The sequence below is a fragment of the Megascapheus bottae genome, chromosome 18 (genome assembly GCF_031878675.1).
Source record: "Megascapheus bottae isolate mThoBot1 chromosome 18, mThoBot2.hap1, whole genome shotgun sequence".
Classification (NCBI taxonomy): domain Eukaryota; kingdom Metazoa; phylum Chordata; class Mammalia; order Rodentia; family Geomyidae; genus Megascapheus; species Megascapheus bottae.
In genome coordinates this window covers 10,429,295-10,446,523 of record NC_143526.1, presented here as the reverse complement: position 1 = coordinate 10,446,523, position 17,229 = coordinate 10,429,295, and the positions used below count along the sequence as shown (strand labels likewise).

Below are 17,229 nucleotides of genomic sequence, written 5' to 3'. Positions count from 1 at the left end.
TTCCCAAAGTGATTGAACCCTGAACTATTCCCTGCACACAATTATTTTAGTCACAATGACATCTTCCAATGAAAAACAATACCTTTTGTGGCCAAGTTTTGGGATACCTGCACATTTGGGCTAGGCTGACAGAGCATTCTTCCTATATTAAAAAGCCACTCCTCTCCCTATGAATAATGACAGAACTCTCATCCACCATCTTATGACGATCCTTTGAATCAAGTTTCTCCTTCTTCAAGTCCAGTTGTACTTGTATATGACCGCACAGACGCACACTGAGATAAGAAGGAAACGGGGAGGCACAGAGGTAGCTCTTCCCCACAAGCCATCAATGGGGAACAGCATCCAGCTCCCTAAACAGAACCAGGAGATAGTAGATTGAACTGCTACCAAAAGTATCAATCAAATTTGAAAAATCTTACTAGCTTCCAATTCTATGGTATAGAGATGGTATTAAAATAACAGAGTGGAGGGCAGGGGTTGGGGGCAGAGGGGTGAAGAAGTGATCACCTGGTTTCTTTTTGGTATGGCTCCAGGGACAGTGGATTTCAGGTTCAAAGGCATCACAAAGTCTGGTCACTATAAACAGGAGTTTGAGGTTCAGAGTAGTTAGGACAGCTACTGAACAGAAAGTCCCTCAAGACTCCATCTCCAACTAACCAGCAAGAAGTCAGGTTGGAGATGTAGCTCGAAGTGGTAGGAGCCTCAGCATCAGCAAGTAGGCCTAGCAAATGTAAGACTTTGAGTTCTCACCCTAGGAGGGCTGGTGGGGGAGGGGTACTGCCTCTCACAACTGACCAGTCTCCTCCTGTGAAGAAGAAAGGGTGCCCAGTTGACTTAAGCAGTTTATTTGTTTGGGATAGAGGGGACCCTTTATTTCTGGGACCTAGACTCTAGCATGTGGCCTTTTGGTGTAGTGCTTCCATCTTTCTGCTGGGACCAGGCAGCAAGAAGGAAAAATAATGATTGTGAGGCCACAAGGGCTATGTGAGGCCACCTCAATGCATGATCTAACTATCACCTATCTACAAATCCAATAGTATCAATGCTGCACTGCCTTCTGTAAGAACCAAAGAAACACTACTCACCTCCTCATATGAGGTTTCCAAGAGCAAACAATTGCTCACTGCAGGAGATAAGGAAGCCCTTCAATAGCCTTGAAAGAAGTGGATAGTAGGCCACACAGCATCTTTTGGGGAGAGGAGCTGGCCTTTTAGAGGCCACCATCAGCTGCCTTGCCTAGCAGAGAACCAAAACAGCTTTCCTTCCAGACCTCAGGAAGAATAGGAATTGTCAGAATGCAGCCCCTCATCTGCCCAGGAAGTATGGTCAGGTAAGGGCTGTGATAAGTTGGAGCAAACAAAAGGAAGTAGATGGTTAAGAAAACAAAAAGAGGGACCAGGAATTTGGCCTAGTGGTAGAGTGCTTGCCTAGCATGCAGGAAGACCTGAGTTCAATTCTTTGGTACCACATACCTCATAGAAAAAGCCAGAACTTGTATTGGGGCTCAAATGGTAGAGCTCTAGCCTTGAGAAAGCCCAAGGACAGTGCTCAGGCCCAAGGACAGTGCTCAGGTCCTGAGTTCAAGCCCTGAGACTGGCAAAAAAAAAAAAAAAAAAAAAAAGACTTGATTGGGAGTAGGAAGAGGCCCCAATTGAGCTTCTGCTCACCATGGCCTTTGATGACTGCCTTCTCTAAGGACCTATATGGCCTACCCAGTTAGAAATTGGTCTGTTGTTTGTTCATAGGTCAGCAGTCCCATCTCAAGCCAGTGAGCAAACTATGAGGGATGCACAGCTTCCCTTATGTATACTTTTTTTTTCTCTTGCCAGTCCTGGGCTTGAACTCAGGACCTGAACACTGTCCTTAGGCTTTCTCAAGGCTAGAACTATACCACATGAGCCATAGCACCATTTCTGGCTTTTTTCTATGTATGTGGTACCAAGGAATTGAACCTGGATCTTCATACATGCTAGGCAAGCACTCTACCACTAGGCCAAACTCCGGCCCTCTTAGGTATACTTTCTGATGGCTGGAGTTTCTTGGCTATCTACTCACTTTAGCACAAATGCCACCATCCGTGGGACCACCTCGATGTTGAATAGAGGAGGACTCTCACTTTGCTGACATCACAAAGTACAAAAATGGACAAAGCTATAACTCCCAATAGGCATGCTCTGAATCCATTGGGCAATATTTTCAAGATCACTGCAGGAAATCTAGGGGTCAGCTCATGAGGCAGGACCTAGACTCTGTGGATCACAAGCACCTGATTATCAGTAAGTCAGGAGAGCTGAGAATTTACCTCCAAAGCACTATGATGGTTGGAAGGAACAGGGACAGTAAAGCACCAAGCAGTGGGAAGGTACAAGAAAGAACACCCTGGCTACATTCAGGAGGCTGAGATCTGAGGATTGAAGTTCGAAGCCAGCCCAGGAAGGAAAGTCCATGTGATTTTTATATCCAATGAACTACTGAAAATGCTGAAGTAGAGGTGCAGGTCAATGGGTAGCACACTAGCGTTGAGCAAAGGAACAGTACCCAGGCCTTGAGTTCAAGCCCTATGACTTGCACAAAGAAGGCAGGCAGGCAGGCAAAGAGTAACGGGTAACTACAGACAGTAGCAAAACTTTATTGGCTCAGAGGAGGCCCAGTCTAGGGCTCCCCCTGCTGTTTATACTGCTTATAATAGTTACTGTCTGAGTCAGAGTGAGGAAGGAAGGAAGGAAGGAAGGAAGGAAGGAAGGAAGGAAGGAAGGAAGGAAGGAAGGAAGGCAGGCAGGCAGGCAGGCAGGCAGGCAGGCAGGCAGGCTGGTTCAGTGTTCATACTGGAATATCAATGTCTATCAGCCTATCAAGCCAATTTACACCATGCATCTTTATGGAAGCTCAAACAATCTCTGGTGTAAGGTTGAATGAAGGGATATAGCATGTTACACTTGACATGCAGCCACACAATCAGGACCTGTCACCTTGACCAAGCCTTTGATGAGAGACTCATTGGTGACTGATGTGATCCCTTCTCAAGCTCCAAAACTTAAACAGGGTATGGAAGGGCCAGCCTTATCCAGCCTGAGACCTCTGAGGGAGAGAAGCAATGGAAGCACTCAGATCTCAGGCTCTGTTGTTTTTAAATTGACATTGTCCACATTAGTGAGTTCCACTGTGACATTTCCATACATACACCTATTGTACTTGGATCCAATACACACTTTCTCTCAATTACTCCCTTCTCCTTTTACAATCCTAAGATTATAGCCTCAGCTTTGCTCTCCAGGTTTAATACTATTAAATAAAATTTCAGGAGGCTGGAGTATAGACTAGGTTTTTCCAACTGTGTAGAGCTAAGTTAGAGTTGCTGAGCTTTAGCTAGTTGCAGAAGCCTGTAAAGCAAATTAACCAAGTAGTGTGCTGTAATTGTCTACCTGATCCCCACTTTCTATAAATGCTGTGAGGTTATGTTGTTGGTTAGAACTCTCAGAACCTGGTTGATACAGAAAGTTTTTTAGGTTTGTGATGGGGAGGGGTGCACACAGGCACAATATTTGAATTTAGGGCCTCATGACTGCTTGGCTTACTTAGATGGGCACTGTATCACTTGAGCCATGCCTCCAGTTTTTCTTCTTACAGTTTGGAGATAGAGACTCATCGATTTTCCTGTCTAGGCTGGCCTAAAAAGGAGATTCTTTTGCTCTCAGCTCCTATCTGTGAGTATTTACAATTACAGTTATGAGCCACTGGCTATGGGGCTTTTAAATTTTTGCTTAAATACGGCACTGAATTTTTAAATAGGTTGGCATATGAACCAATCCAATGGACTGGATACTTGGCTTTTTTTTTCTCTCAAGACAGTTAAGAACCACAACTATCTTGGACTTAATCACATGCAGTTTTCAGGAAATTAACAGTAAAAGTTGGAGCTCTCTCATCTAGTTTTTTTTTTTATGTTGTTATTGTTGTTGTTTTGCCAGTCTTTTATTTTGCCAGTTCTGGGGCTTGAACTTAGGGCCTAAGCACTGTCTCTGGGCTTTCTCAAGGTTAGTGCTCTACCACTTGTGCCACATCATCACTTCCAGCTTTTTTCTATGTATATGGTACCAAGGAAACAAACCCAGGGCTTCGTGCATGCTAGGCAAGGATTCTACCACTAGGTCACACCACTGGCCTCTCATCTAGTTCTGAAGGACGCTCCCCTCACTGAATAGATGGTAAAGGAATAGCATACAACCAAAGAGTTGATTAAATCTCAATGGCATCTTTGGTTAACCCTCTGGTTGCATCAGTATTACCTGTGACATTGTTCTCTAGTTTGTATATATGCCAATTTAAGTGTTATGTGATATGAATTTGCTACCTATGCAATTATCAAAGTACCAGTGAGTCAAATGAAAATCACTAGCAGGGTAGAGTGGCCATGTATGTAATCCTAGCAACTTGAGAAGGCTGAAATTAGGGAATCATGGTTCAGACAAGCCAAAAAGCAAGTCCCTATCTAAGTAATCCAAAGCAGGGCTGGGAAGGTGGCTTAGTGGTACAGTGCTTGCCTATCATGAATGAAGCCCTAGATTTGATTTCTCAGTTCCACATAAACAGAAGTCAGAAGTTGCAGTAGAGCACTAGCCTTGAGTAAAGAAGCGCAGGGCATGGGCTAGGCGTTTGGCCTAGTGGTTAAAGTGCTTGCCTAGCATGCACGAAGGCCTGGGTTCGATTCCTTGGTACCACATACATAGAAAATAAGCCAGAAGTGGTGCTGAGGCTCAAGTGGTAGAGCTCTAACCTTGAGAAAGTCCAAGGACAATGCTTAGGCCCTGAGCTCAAGCCCAGGACTGGCAAAAAAAAAAAAAAAAAAAAAAAAAGAAGCTCAGGGCCAGTGCCCAGGCTCTTGGTTTAAGCCCCAGAACTGGCAAAAAAAAAAAAAAGTTATGATTCAAGTGGTAGATAGCCTAACAAGTGCAATGGCCTGAGTTCAAACCCTAATGCCATAAATACACTTTTATAAAATGAAATAACTAAAATAGGGCTACTTGTTGAATATACCAAATATAGCTGTAATTAGATCTTAACAAGTTCAGTGTTTTTTGTTTTTTTTTTTTGTCAGTGGTTGCAGAGCTTGAATTCTGAGCCTGAGCATTGTCTCTGAGCTCTTCAGCTCAAGGCTAGCACTCTACCACTTGAGCCACAGCACCACTTCTAGTTTTCTGGTGGTTACTTGGAGATGAGTTTTATGAATTTTTCTGTCTGGGCTGGTTTTGAACTGTGATCCTCAGATCTCAGCCTCCTGAGTAGCTAGGATTACAAACATGAGCCAATGCCCAGCTCAGTGGTTTATTTTACTAACATAAATAAAAGAAATTGAAGTGGTAAAGGGTACGTTACTATGTAGCAAAGTTCAGCTTGCTTCTTTGCTTTGAGAAAGCACCTCTCTTCTTACCTTTGCTCTTACCTCTCCTGAGATTTTCCATTGACAGTTGTGTGGTAGACAAAGCAGTCACCTACCCCATTCATAGGGCTGATGGTTTCGTCTGTGAATAGCTCTTACCAGAAAGATGAGAGGGCATAAGGCAGACTGAAGTAAATTGGAGATTGCTTCCTTAAGTTCCTATGGCAGCTTAAGTGTCCTTGATATGTGAGACATCAAGGTGAAACCCCTTGAGTAATTAGCATACACTAACAATAAACAAATGATAACAGTATAACATAGGTCCTATCTGGTGGGGTACTAGTGGGAGAGAGGAGGGTGAACTGAGAGGGTGAAGGAGGGTAATTATGGTCAAAATACTTTGTGTACATATGTGAAAATTAAAGCTAGTTGAAATTAGGAAGGGGAAGAATGGATATAAGTGACAAAAGAAATGAGTGTGGGGCTGGGAGTTTGGCCTAGTGGTAGAGTGCTTGCCTAGCATGCACGAAGACCCAGGTTCGATTCCTCGGTACCACATACGTAGCAAAAAGCCAGAAGTGGTGCTGTGGCTCAAGTGGTAGAGTGCTAGCCTTGAGAAAATCCAGGGACAGTGCTCAGGCCCTGAGCCCAAGCCCAGGACTGGCAAAAAAAAAAAGAAATGAGTGTGATCAAGGTAAACTGTATGTATATAAAGACATGTCAAAATGAAATCAATCTCCTTGTGCAACTAATTGATGCGACTAAAAATATGGGAGCAAAAAAAAGATTACTGCTGCAATTCATTTTTTTTTCCTTTTTGGCTGTGCCAAGCATCAAATCCAAAGCCTCACACATGCTAGACAGTGCACTACCACTAACATTAGTCCCTAGCCCTACAAACTGCTCTCTTTACTTTCTATTTAAATGACTGCAGTTATGTTGGCCATTTTGCTTTTATTGCTTTCAGTGTTGGGGATAAAAATCAGGACCTTGTCCTGTAATTACTATATTACACCCCAGCCTACCTTGCCCTCTTTCTCTTTGTGGTAGATACCTTCAGCACTGTACTAAGTAGCCTGGATCATTTCTTCTTTCTTTCTTAAACACTGGAAAACCAGAAGTGGCTCAAGGGGTAGGGCAGTAGCCTAGAGCTGAAGAGCCCAGGGACAATGCCCAGGCAAAGGGGTAGGGTAGTAGTTTTGAGCTCAACAGCTCAGGGACAGCGTCTAGGCCTAGAGTTAAAGTCCCATGACTGACACATGTGTGCGCACACCCACGCACGCAGACACACACACACACACACACACACACACACACACACACATATTTTGCTGGGCACCAGTGACTCACCCTTGCAATCCTGGCTATTCAGGAGGCTGAAATCTAAATCTAAGGATTATGATTCAATGCCAGCCTGGCCAGGAATGTCTTCAAAACTCTGACAACCAGCAAAAAGCTTCAAGTACAGCCATGGCTCAAGTGGTCAAGTGCCAGCCTTGCATGAAAAAGCTAAGGAACAGTACCCAGGCCCTGAATTCAAGCCCCAATACCTGCATGAGTATGTGCATGTGTGTGCGTGCACACACACACACACAAACACACAGATTTTCTTTTCTCAGGGCCTCAAGCTTTTGCTTAGCCTTTTTTGTACAGACTTAGAATGTGCAATTGTCTAGGTGTGCACCATGTCCACAGGCCTCCTTCCTAACTGCAACATATGGGAAAACCAACATGCTTTTTAATATTTTTGGGAGGCTCAGGGCTTGAACTCTGGGCCTGGGCGTTGTCCCTGAGCAATTTAGCTCAAGGTTACCACCCTTCCCCTTGAGCCACAGCACCACTTCTGGTTTTTTAGTGGTTAACTGGCAACAAGTCTCACAAACTTTAGTATCCAGGCTGGCTTTGAACCTCAATCCTCAAGATCTCAGCCTCCTGAGTAGCTAGGATTACAGGTGTGGGCCACTGTGCCCTGCTGGATATTTTTCTTTTGTTGAGATGAGGCTTTGCTAAGCAGTCCATGCCGTCCTCAAACTCTCAAAACTTCCTGAGCCTTCCTCCTAAGGATTGGAATTACAGCTGTGTGTCACTGTACCTGGTCATTAATACTTTATGATTTTTTTTCTAAAAAATACAGCCTGCCAAAAACAATGCAAGCAGTATTTCGTTCTTCAGAAACTTTCTCCCCTTATTAACTATTCCACTCCAAGTTGGGTTAATGGAATTATGAGCCTAGCTAATCTAATTGTATTTGGAAATTGTTCTGGTTGTGAACTAATGCCTTGCTATGGAGCCATTAGTAAGCTGCAAATGATCTTTCAAGTAGATATAGAACTCTATAAATTACTTGGTGGAGCCAGGAGTTTGGCCTAGTGGTAGAGTGCTTGCCTCGCATGCATGATGATCCAGGTACGATTCCTCGGTACCACATACATAGAAAAAGCTGGAAGTGGTGCTGTGGCTCTAATGGTAGAGCACTAACCTTGAGAAAGCCCAAGGATAGTGCTCAGGCCCTGACTTCAAGCCCCAGGAATGCCTCCCCTCCAAAAAAAATACTTGGTTCAGAAAAATGTAAAAACAAAAAATTAAGGCTGATGGTAACTCTGAGAAGAAGCATTCAAGTGTTAAAATGGCTCTCTAATCTTCTATTAGTTTGATCACAGGGGAGGAACAAGTCAGTAAACACAGGAGTGGGGAGACTAGCTGGTTAGCCACTAGAGCACAACCTTCATCTTATAAACCCACAGAAGGAAAATGACTTTTAGTCAAATGGTTTGTAGTAATTTTCTTTAGCAAACAGCCCAGTCCCCTTAACTCAACTGTGTGCCTTGGGAAAAGTAGCAAACATAATTTTTTCCACAGAAGTTAAAGACTATGTGAAAGCCATGTGTTTGCTCTAGAAAGGTGTGAAAATGCCATGGAGAAGTAGTACCAAATGTTGGTTTATTAGCTTTTTTTCCCCCTTTTTAAACTGGAAAAAATCTACTTGCCATGTACACAGCACAAAAAGATACCCCCTACACACACTCCAAAGTCAGGCAGGAACAGCAGATTCCCAATAGAAAAGAATATACACACCCAGAGTAGGCAAAAATATGATTTATGTTTTAAAAATATGCAAAATTTGACTATGAAACACCTTGATTTGCAGGACTTAGTACTTACTTCATATGAACTATGAATAACTATTTTTAGAATATCTATTTATTAAAAAGTATCTACTGTTAAGCCAAACACCTGCACTTGCATATCCATGGGTCTGCTACCCTGCTTAGTATCCTGAAGCCAAGATACTAAAAATTTATGAAAATAACTTTACAACATCTCAAGTAATAGACTAACAAATACTATATTTCTTCAAGTTTTCTGGACCTCCTACTAAAAGAAACTTGAATTAATACAATCTGCATTTTCAGATATAAATACTAGTCTTACAGTTGCATATCAGAAGCAATAGGGTTGGGGAACCTTCATAAGATGGTCATTAAATCCTAAATTAAACTGTAGTCAGAACTGGACCCTAATATATAAGATGCCTTTCCTTAGTTCCAACCCTGTAAACTGACTATAAACATTGTCATCATGCTTATTTATATGCTTTCAACTGACAAGTTGACTTTGCAATCTATACTTCGTAAGAGGGCTGGTAATTCTAGCACAGAAGAAACCACATAGTGTGGAACAGGGGATGACGTCATTGGCATGCTTCCACTTCTGTTTACCCAGACAGTTGCTTTCAGCCCGGCATTGAGGCCTCCTTGAATATCGGTTTCTAATGTGTCACCAACCATCACACAGTCCCCAGGCTGTACTCCAAGAAGATCACAACAGTGATAAAATATGGAAGGAGCTGGCTTCTCTTCTTTCTGCTCCCCACCTACAACGATAGCATCAAAGTAAGACTGGCAAGCACAAGCCTCTATCTTCTCTCTCTGTGTCTGCCTGTCACCGTTTGTTAACAAGAGCAGGCGGACCTCCTTGCGAAGTTCAGTAAGCATGGCTTTGACATCTTCTGCTAGAGTCATATTCTGCAAACGTGTGGATTTCCAGAGGAAATAACATTCTTCTGCCAATTTCCTATTGTTGGCACCACCTTTCGTTTCCTGGATTGCCTCTTCCCAGTGTGAAGTCCTCAGATCTGTAATACATGTACTGTAAGGATGAAAACATTCTTTGCTGAGTTTAACTTGAACTTTATTACAGATGAGTTCAGCATCTTCTTTATAATGGTATTTTGACTGCAAGAGCTTTATTACCTAAACAAAGAAAATTAACTTAGTTAATGTACTTTTTTGTTTTTAAAAAATTGTTATAAAGGTATAAGTCAGGCAATGAGTGTATATATATATTTTTTTTGACAAGACATACTGTTTATAACAACTACTTCCTGAGCTGTGATACTGAAGTACCTGACAGGCTCTGAAGCATCTTCCAGTACCAGTATCACACCATTCCTCATGGGAACTGGCCTTGACTTTAGAAACACCATTAAGAATGAGGATTCACCTTCTCCAGACAATTTATTCAAGTAATTTTCTTTCCCTCCCTCCTCCTTCCCTTCCTTTCCTATCTCCTCCCTTCCCTTCCCTTTTCCCCTCCCATCCTTCTTTTCTTTCTGTGTTAAACTCGACTTGCACTCTATGCTCACGCGCTCGCGTGCGCGTTCTCTCTCTCTCTCTCTCTCTCTCTCTCTCTCTCTCTCTCTCTCTCTCTCTCTCTCTCTCTCGTTCTTGAGTTCCCACTTTTTGCTGGCTAACTGGAGATAAGATTCTCTCATATTTATCTTCCCAAGTTGGTTTTGAACCATGAATCTCAGAAGTCAGTATGCAGAGTAGCTAAGATTATAGGTGTGAGCCTCTGGCCCCTCCCTCAAAGTCTACTACCTTTCATCTAGATCATGAAGATATGACAATAAAATTCCTGCTTATGTTCAGTAAAAACACTTGAAAAAAATGTTTTAGCCAGGCACAGTGGCTCATGCCTGGAATCCTAGCTACTCAAGAATCAGGGATCTGAGGATCAAGGTTCAAAGTTAGACTAGGCACAAAAGGACCTGAGACTCCTATCTCCAATTAAACGCTAGAAAAAGGGAAGTGGGGCTTAGCCCAAGGGTAGGGTGGGTGGTAGCCTTGAGCTGAAGAGCTCAGGGACAGCACCCAGGCCAAGTCCAAGAACCATGACCCACAAAAAAAAAAAAAAAAGGAATAGGCTTTAACTGAGGGCCTGGATACTGTCCCTGAGCTCTTTTGCCCAAGGCTAGCACTCCACCCTTCAAATTATAGCTTCACTTCCAGTTTTCTGGTGGTCAGTTGAAATAAGACTCTTATGGATTGTGTACTATATTGTACACTACACCATCATATATTTTTTGAGTTGAGTTTCAATAAATGACAATTTTTCACTCCCCACCACCAAAAAAGTCTCATGGACTTTCTGTCTGGGCTGGCTTTGAACCATGATCCTCAGATCTCAACCTCCAGAGTAGCTAGGATCACAAGTGTGAGCCATTAGTGCTCGGCTCACTTTAACTTTTGACAAACATCATTTAAATTCCTCCCCTCAAATAACATTAGTTCAGGGGCTGCGAGTTTGGCCTAGAGGTAGAGTGCTTGCCTAGCATGCACGAAGACCCAGGTTTGATTCTATGGTACCACATAAATAGAAAAAAAAAAAAAGCTGGAAGTGGTGCTGAGGCTCAAGTGGAGAAAGTCCAAGGACAGTGCTCTGAGCTAAAGCCTAGGACTGGCAATAAATAAATAAAAAAATAAAAATAACATTAGTCCATCTACCCTTTTCTCATCCACTGTACTGTTTTTTCTCCTAGTGCTAAAACCTGAAACTAGGGCTTTGTACATGTTAGCCAAGTTCTCTAGCATTGAACTGCATCCTCAGCCCTATTTCACTACAGTCTTATATCCATTTAGCCTGCATTTTAAATTTTACTGAGGAACAGAACATGACACTGTTACTAAATGAACACATACTTTTAATCTTTGCACACAACTCTGCAACAATAGTTTCAGAACTGTTAAAAACATGCCAGACATCTACCCTGAGCACCATAACCCAGGATATAATGACACTTGCACAGCCATGTTCATCCCTGCACTATTCACAATAGCCAAACAATGGAAACAACCCAGATGTCCCACTACAGATGGATACAAAAAATGTGGTACAGGGGGCCGGGAGTTTGGTCTAGTGGTAGCGTGCTTGCCTAGCATGCATGAAGACCCGGGTTCGATTCCTCAGTACCACATACATAGAAAAAAGCCGAAAATGATGCTGAGGCTCAAGTGGTAGAGCTCTAGCCTTGAGAAAGTCCAAGGACAGTGCTTAGGCCCTGAGCTTAAGCCCAGGACTGGCAAAAAAAAAAAAAAACCAAAACCCACCAAAGTGGTACATATATGCAATGGAATTCTACATAGCCAACAGACAAGATAAAATAAAATAATGGCATTTGCAGGAAGTGGATGAATCTAGAGTGAAGCATGTTGAGTGAGACAAGTCAAGACCAAAGGAACAAAAGGCTCATTCATGGTATCCTTTTTTATTTTGCCAGTCCTGGGCTTGAGCTCAGGGTCTGAGTACTGTCCTTGGACTTTCTCAAGGCTAGAGCTCTACCACTTGAGCCTCAGCACCACTTCCGGCTTTTTTCTATGTATGTGGTACCGAGGAATCAAACCCGGGTCTTCATGCGTGCTAGCCAAGCACTTTAACCACTAGGCCAAACTCCCGGCCCCAAATCATGGTATCCTTAATATGTGGCTATTAGATCCAAACAGTACAAGAGCGAGGACTCAATATTTGCATAACCAATGCTAGGGACATAGTACGGGAAATATAAACACAACTACATAGACATAAAAACCTATGACTCTATAGGCATAATGTTTTATTACATAATTATGTATCTATGACATATAAACCCTTAGCCTAATTTTGATTACGTTCTAAAATCTAAGTGCCAGTGATTGTATATATAGATTCCCTTCTTTTTGTTTTTTTTTTGTTTTTTTTTTTTGCCAGTTCTGGGGGATTGAACTCAGGGCCTGAGCATTGTCCACGGGCATTTTCTCAAGGTTAGAGTTCTACCACTTGAACCACAGCACCACTTCTGGCTTTTTCTATGTATGTGGGACCAAGGAATTAAATCCAGGTCTTCGTGCATGGTAGGCAAGTACTCTTCCACTAGGCCAAACTTGCGGCTCTTTCTTTCTTTCTTTTTTTTTTTTTTTTGCCAGTGCTGAAGCTTGAACTCAGGGCCTGGGCACTGTTCTTAGACACTCTTTGTTCAAGGCTAGCACTCTGACACCTGAGCACAGAACCACGCTCTGACTTTTTCGGAGTATGTGGTACTGAGGAATCAAACCCAGGGCTTCATGTATGTTAGGGGAGCACTCTACCACCAAGCTACATTCCCAGCTCTCCTTTTTTTTTCTTGATGGTACTGGGATTTGAACTCCAGGCCCTGAACTTGCTAGCCAGACATTCTACCACCTCCAGTCCTTTTTGCTTGATTGATTATTGTTGATCTAAAAGCTTCTATGTCTAGGTCAGTCTGAATAGACCCAAATACTCCTTTATATGCTTCCCATTTAGCTGAGATGACAGATATGTACTGTCATGCCCAGCTTATGTGTGTGTGCTTGAACTCAAGGCATAGGTGCTATCCCAAAGCTTCTTTTGCTCAAGACTAGCATACTACCATTTGAGCCACAGCTCTACTTCCAGCATTTTTTTTTTTTTTTGTAGTTTTAGTGGAATAAGAGTCTCACAGACAACAGGTTGGAATGTGGCTTAGTAGTAGAGAACTTGCCTAGCATACATGAAGCCCTGGGTTTGATTCCTCAGTACCACATAAACAGAAAAGGCCAGAGGTGGTGCCATGACTCAAGTGATAGAGTAGTAGCTTTGAGCAAAAGAAGTTCAGGGACAGTGCCCAGGCCCTGAGTTCAAGCTGCAGGACTGGAAAAAAAAAAATAACAAAAACAAACCAAATAAACTACCTGATGAAGCATGAAGAATGCGATAGAGCTGGAAGGACTAGCTTTTGAAAGTGGGATTTTTCAGTGCTGGGTGTGTAGCCCAAGAGGCACAGCACAGCAGGGCACCGTGGCTCATACCTGCAATCCTAGCTACTCAGGAGGCTGAGATCTGAGGATCAAGGTTCAAAGCCAGCCCAGGCACAAAAGGACCTGAATCTCTTATCTCCAATTAACCTCTAGAAAATGGGAAGTGGGGCTTGGCTGGAGGGTAAGTCGGTAACCTTGAGCTGAAGACCTCAGGGACAGTGCCCAGGCCAAGTTCAAGCCCCATAACCCACACACAAAAAAAGGTACAGCACTTGCCTAGCAAACTAAACAAAAACAAAACAAAACATCTGACAATCCTTTGAATTCTCCTTTAAGCTAAAGGCAGAGAAAGGAAAGCAGGGGTGGATTAGCAGCTGGAGAGAATGGGGATATAGTTAAGGTCTCTGGAAAGTACAGGAAAGAGATTGCTGCTTAGCAAGAAAATCCACCGAAGGTCTGTCTGACCACAGAAAGTACTGGAAGTCAGAGAAATTTCTACAGAAACAAAGCAAAAGAAACAGCTCTGATTCAGGGTTTAAGTCCAGGCTTGCTCCTGTTCGGATAAAAAATGGTGGTGATGGGCTAGGGACATGGCTTAGTGGTAGAGTGCTTGCCTAGCATGCATGATGCCCTGGGTTCGATTCCTCAGTACCACAAACACAGAAAAGAGTAAGTGGCGCTGTGGCTCAAGTGGTAGAGCACTGTTCTTGATCACAGGGAGGCTTTGGAACAGTGCCCAGGCCCTGAGTTCATGCCCGGAAGGAAAAAAAAAAGATGCCTTGTCTAAGTCTCCTCAAAGATCCATCCAGGACCACGCAGTGGGGGACGCGATTCTCCTCCACCAGATCCATCACTGGAGCAGCATACGCACACAGATCCAGATCCAGTGGTGGGGGGGGCAAGACCACAGGTGCCCAAGAGCCAGCCGTGGCGGTGAGCGTCTCCCAGCCCCTGGGCACGGTGTCAGTCTGTGGCCAGTGCCACCGTGGCAGTTTTAAGGACATCCTTCCGGGTCTCGGGCACTGGATCGACAGCACGAAGCCAGCAGCCGGGCCTGGGATCGGAAGGCAACCCCCCCCCCACACGCACCCCAAACCCGTTCGCCCCTTTCAGGGTCTTCCTGGCACCCGCAAAGCGGCTGAGGGGCCCAAAAGTCGAGGGTCGGCCCGAGCCGGCTGGAGCTGGGGGGCGCGCGCGGGCAGGGGACGCGGTCGGGGCGAAGCTGACCCGGAGGGGAGGTTACCTCCGACATGCCTCTCCTGCTGGCCCCCGCCGTGTCGATGAGCGTGTTGTCCAGGTCAAAGAAGACGGCCAGCACCCGGCTCAACCCCATAGTGCCGGACCCTCCCGCCCCCGGGAAAGGAACGAAGGCGTGGGCGGAGCCGCGCGGAGAGACCCGAACCTCCCGCCCCAGCAGCCGCGGGACACTGGGAGAAACGGGGGTGGGGGAGGCGAAAAAAAAAAAAAATCCATGGAACTCTCGCGAGATTTGTCGATTCCTGAGCCGAGGAGAGCAGAGATCCCGCGAGATTCTGGACCTCCCTGAAGTTCGTGTGGGAAGAGTGCGTCTACGTCCCCAGCGGGTGGCGTGCGTGGTTGACGCTTTCTCTCTTTGGTTTCTTTGCAGTCGGTGGGTGAGGAGTTCGTTAGAACTGGACAGGAGGGGCGGGGGCGGGTAGTGTGCTGTCTAGAGAATGGGGGAGACGGAGAAGCTGGCTTATCCGATGCCACTGTAACCGCGGGTTGTTAGGCTCTCTGTGCCAAGCTCAGAAGTCTGCCACCTTGTGTCTGAATGTCTTCACTGCAGAATAGCAGGCGTAGTACAAACTGGCAGCCCCACCAGTAGTCTTTTATTTTTAATTTCCTAGATAGATGCAGACAATTTATTAAAAAAAATTTTTGTGGGGCCAGGAGCATGGTCTAGTGGTAGAGTACTTGCCTAGCGTGCACGAATACCCGGGTTCAATTCCTCTGTACCACATACACAGGAAAAGCCAAACGTGGTGGTGTGACTCAAGTGGTAGAGCTCTAGCCTTGAGAAAGCCCAAGGACAGTGCCCAGACCCTCAGTTCAAGCCCTAAGACTGGAAAAAAAAAAATTATGATCCTGGGGCTTTTTGCTCAAGGCTAGTGCTCTACCACTTTAATCACATTCTTTATATATATATGTATATATGAGTACATATTATATATAATATGTGTGCATGTATTATACATTATATATACATATATATGTGTATATATATTTATATATCCAGTCCTGGGGCTTGAACTCAGGGCCTGGGCACTGTCCTTGGACATTTTTTCTCAAAGCTAGTGCTCTGCCACTTGAGCCACAGCACCATCTCCAGCTTTTGTGTGTGTGTGTGTGTGTGTGTGTGTGTGTGTGTGTGTGTGTTACCAAGAAATCGAACCCAGGGCATCGTGCATGCTAGGCAAGCACTATACCATTAGGCCACACTCCAGGCCCCTAAAAATATTTTATTAAGTAATTGAAACTCCTTCTATAACCAGTACAGGTATTAAAAGGTATAATCTGAGTCTCAATGTCTGTTTGACACCGGAAGTGGTCTATAATGTTAGCTTGATCTTTTTTTTTTTTTTTTTTTTTTCTCTTTTGCCAGTCCTGGGCTTGAGCTCAGGGCCTGAGCAATGTCCTTGGGTTTTCTCAAGTCTAGAGCTTTACCATTTGAGCCACAGTACCACTTCTGGCTTTTTTTCCCTACATATGTGGTATGGAGGAATCAAACTTGGGTCTTTGTGCATACTAGGCAATCACTAAGCTAAACTCCCAGCCCCCCCCTTTTTGATTTTTTTTTTTTTTTGCCACTCATGAGACTTAAACTCAGGGCCTAGGCACTTTCCTTGGGCTTTTCTCAAGGCTAGCACTGTACCACCTGGGGCACAGTGTCAGTTCTGGCTTTTTCTATGCATGTGGTATGGAAAAATTGAACCTTGGTCTTCATGCATGTTAGGCAAGCACTCTACCACTAGGCTCACTTGATCTTACACTGTTTTGGTTTTCTTGAAACCTTGCACCCCAGACTTCAATATCCATTTAACTGGATGTTTTTCTGTGAATAACATTATAATAAGGGACCTACACTCTCTGTTGCACCCTCTCCCCCAGAAGGACAGTAACAAGGTTTAGCTTTGATTACTAGAGCTAGAAAGAGCTAGAAAGAGGGCCTAGCGGGGGCCGGAGCGAGTCAGCCTGGGAAGGAAATAATACTATCAAAATTAACTTCAGGAAATGGAAACCAAAGGCTTTCTTTTTCATTTCTATTTGTTTTTCTCTCTTTGGGGAAGGCAAGGGGGACACAAAAATGGAGAGACATAAGAGTGAACAAATGTAGCAATAGGACTCTGTACAAACTATGTGGAATATGAACAAACAACCTTTGGGGGGGATAGCGGGAAAACTAGGAAAGAATGAAGAAATGGTGACATTGTCGAAAAATACATTCATTATCTCACTATATGAAGCCCATACTGTTCAGTAAGCCTTATTCTAAAGTCAAGAACAGGTACGAAGCTGGGCATGATGGCTCACACTTATAATCCTAGCTACTCAAGAGGCTGAGATCTGAGGATCAAGGTTCAAAGCCAGCCCAGGCACTAAAGCCGGTGAGACTCTTACCTCTAATTAACTACCAGAAAACCAGAAGTGGTACTGTAGGGAAGTAGCCTTGAGCTGAAGAGCTCTGGGACAGTGCTCCGGCCCAGAGTTTAAGTCCCTAAGTCCCACAACTGACAGAAAAAAAAAAAATAAGTACAA

General features: G+C 44.1%; 1 protein-coding gene across 1 annotated transcript; it reads right to left on the bottom strand.

Annotated features, from left to right (window-relative positions):
• Window positions 1–8,330: 8,330 nt before the first annotated feature.
• Nanp (N-acetylneuraminic acid phosphatase) lies at window positions 8,331–14,909 on the bottom strand. Its single transcript, XM_090351895.1, has 2 exons — window positions 14,696–14,909; window positions 8,331–9,633 (listed from the first exon to the last, which is right to left on the bottom strand). The coding sequence occupies exons 1-2, from the start codon at window positions 14,783–14,785 to the stop codon at window positions 8,968–8,970; spliced, it is 756 nt and encodes a 251-aa protein (XP_090208021.1). The 5' UTR covers window positions 14,786–14,909; the 3' UTR covers window positions 8,331–8,967.
• Between the last annotated feature and the right edge of the window lie 2,320 nt (window positions 14,910–17,229).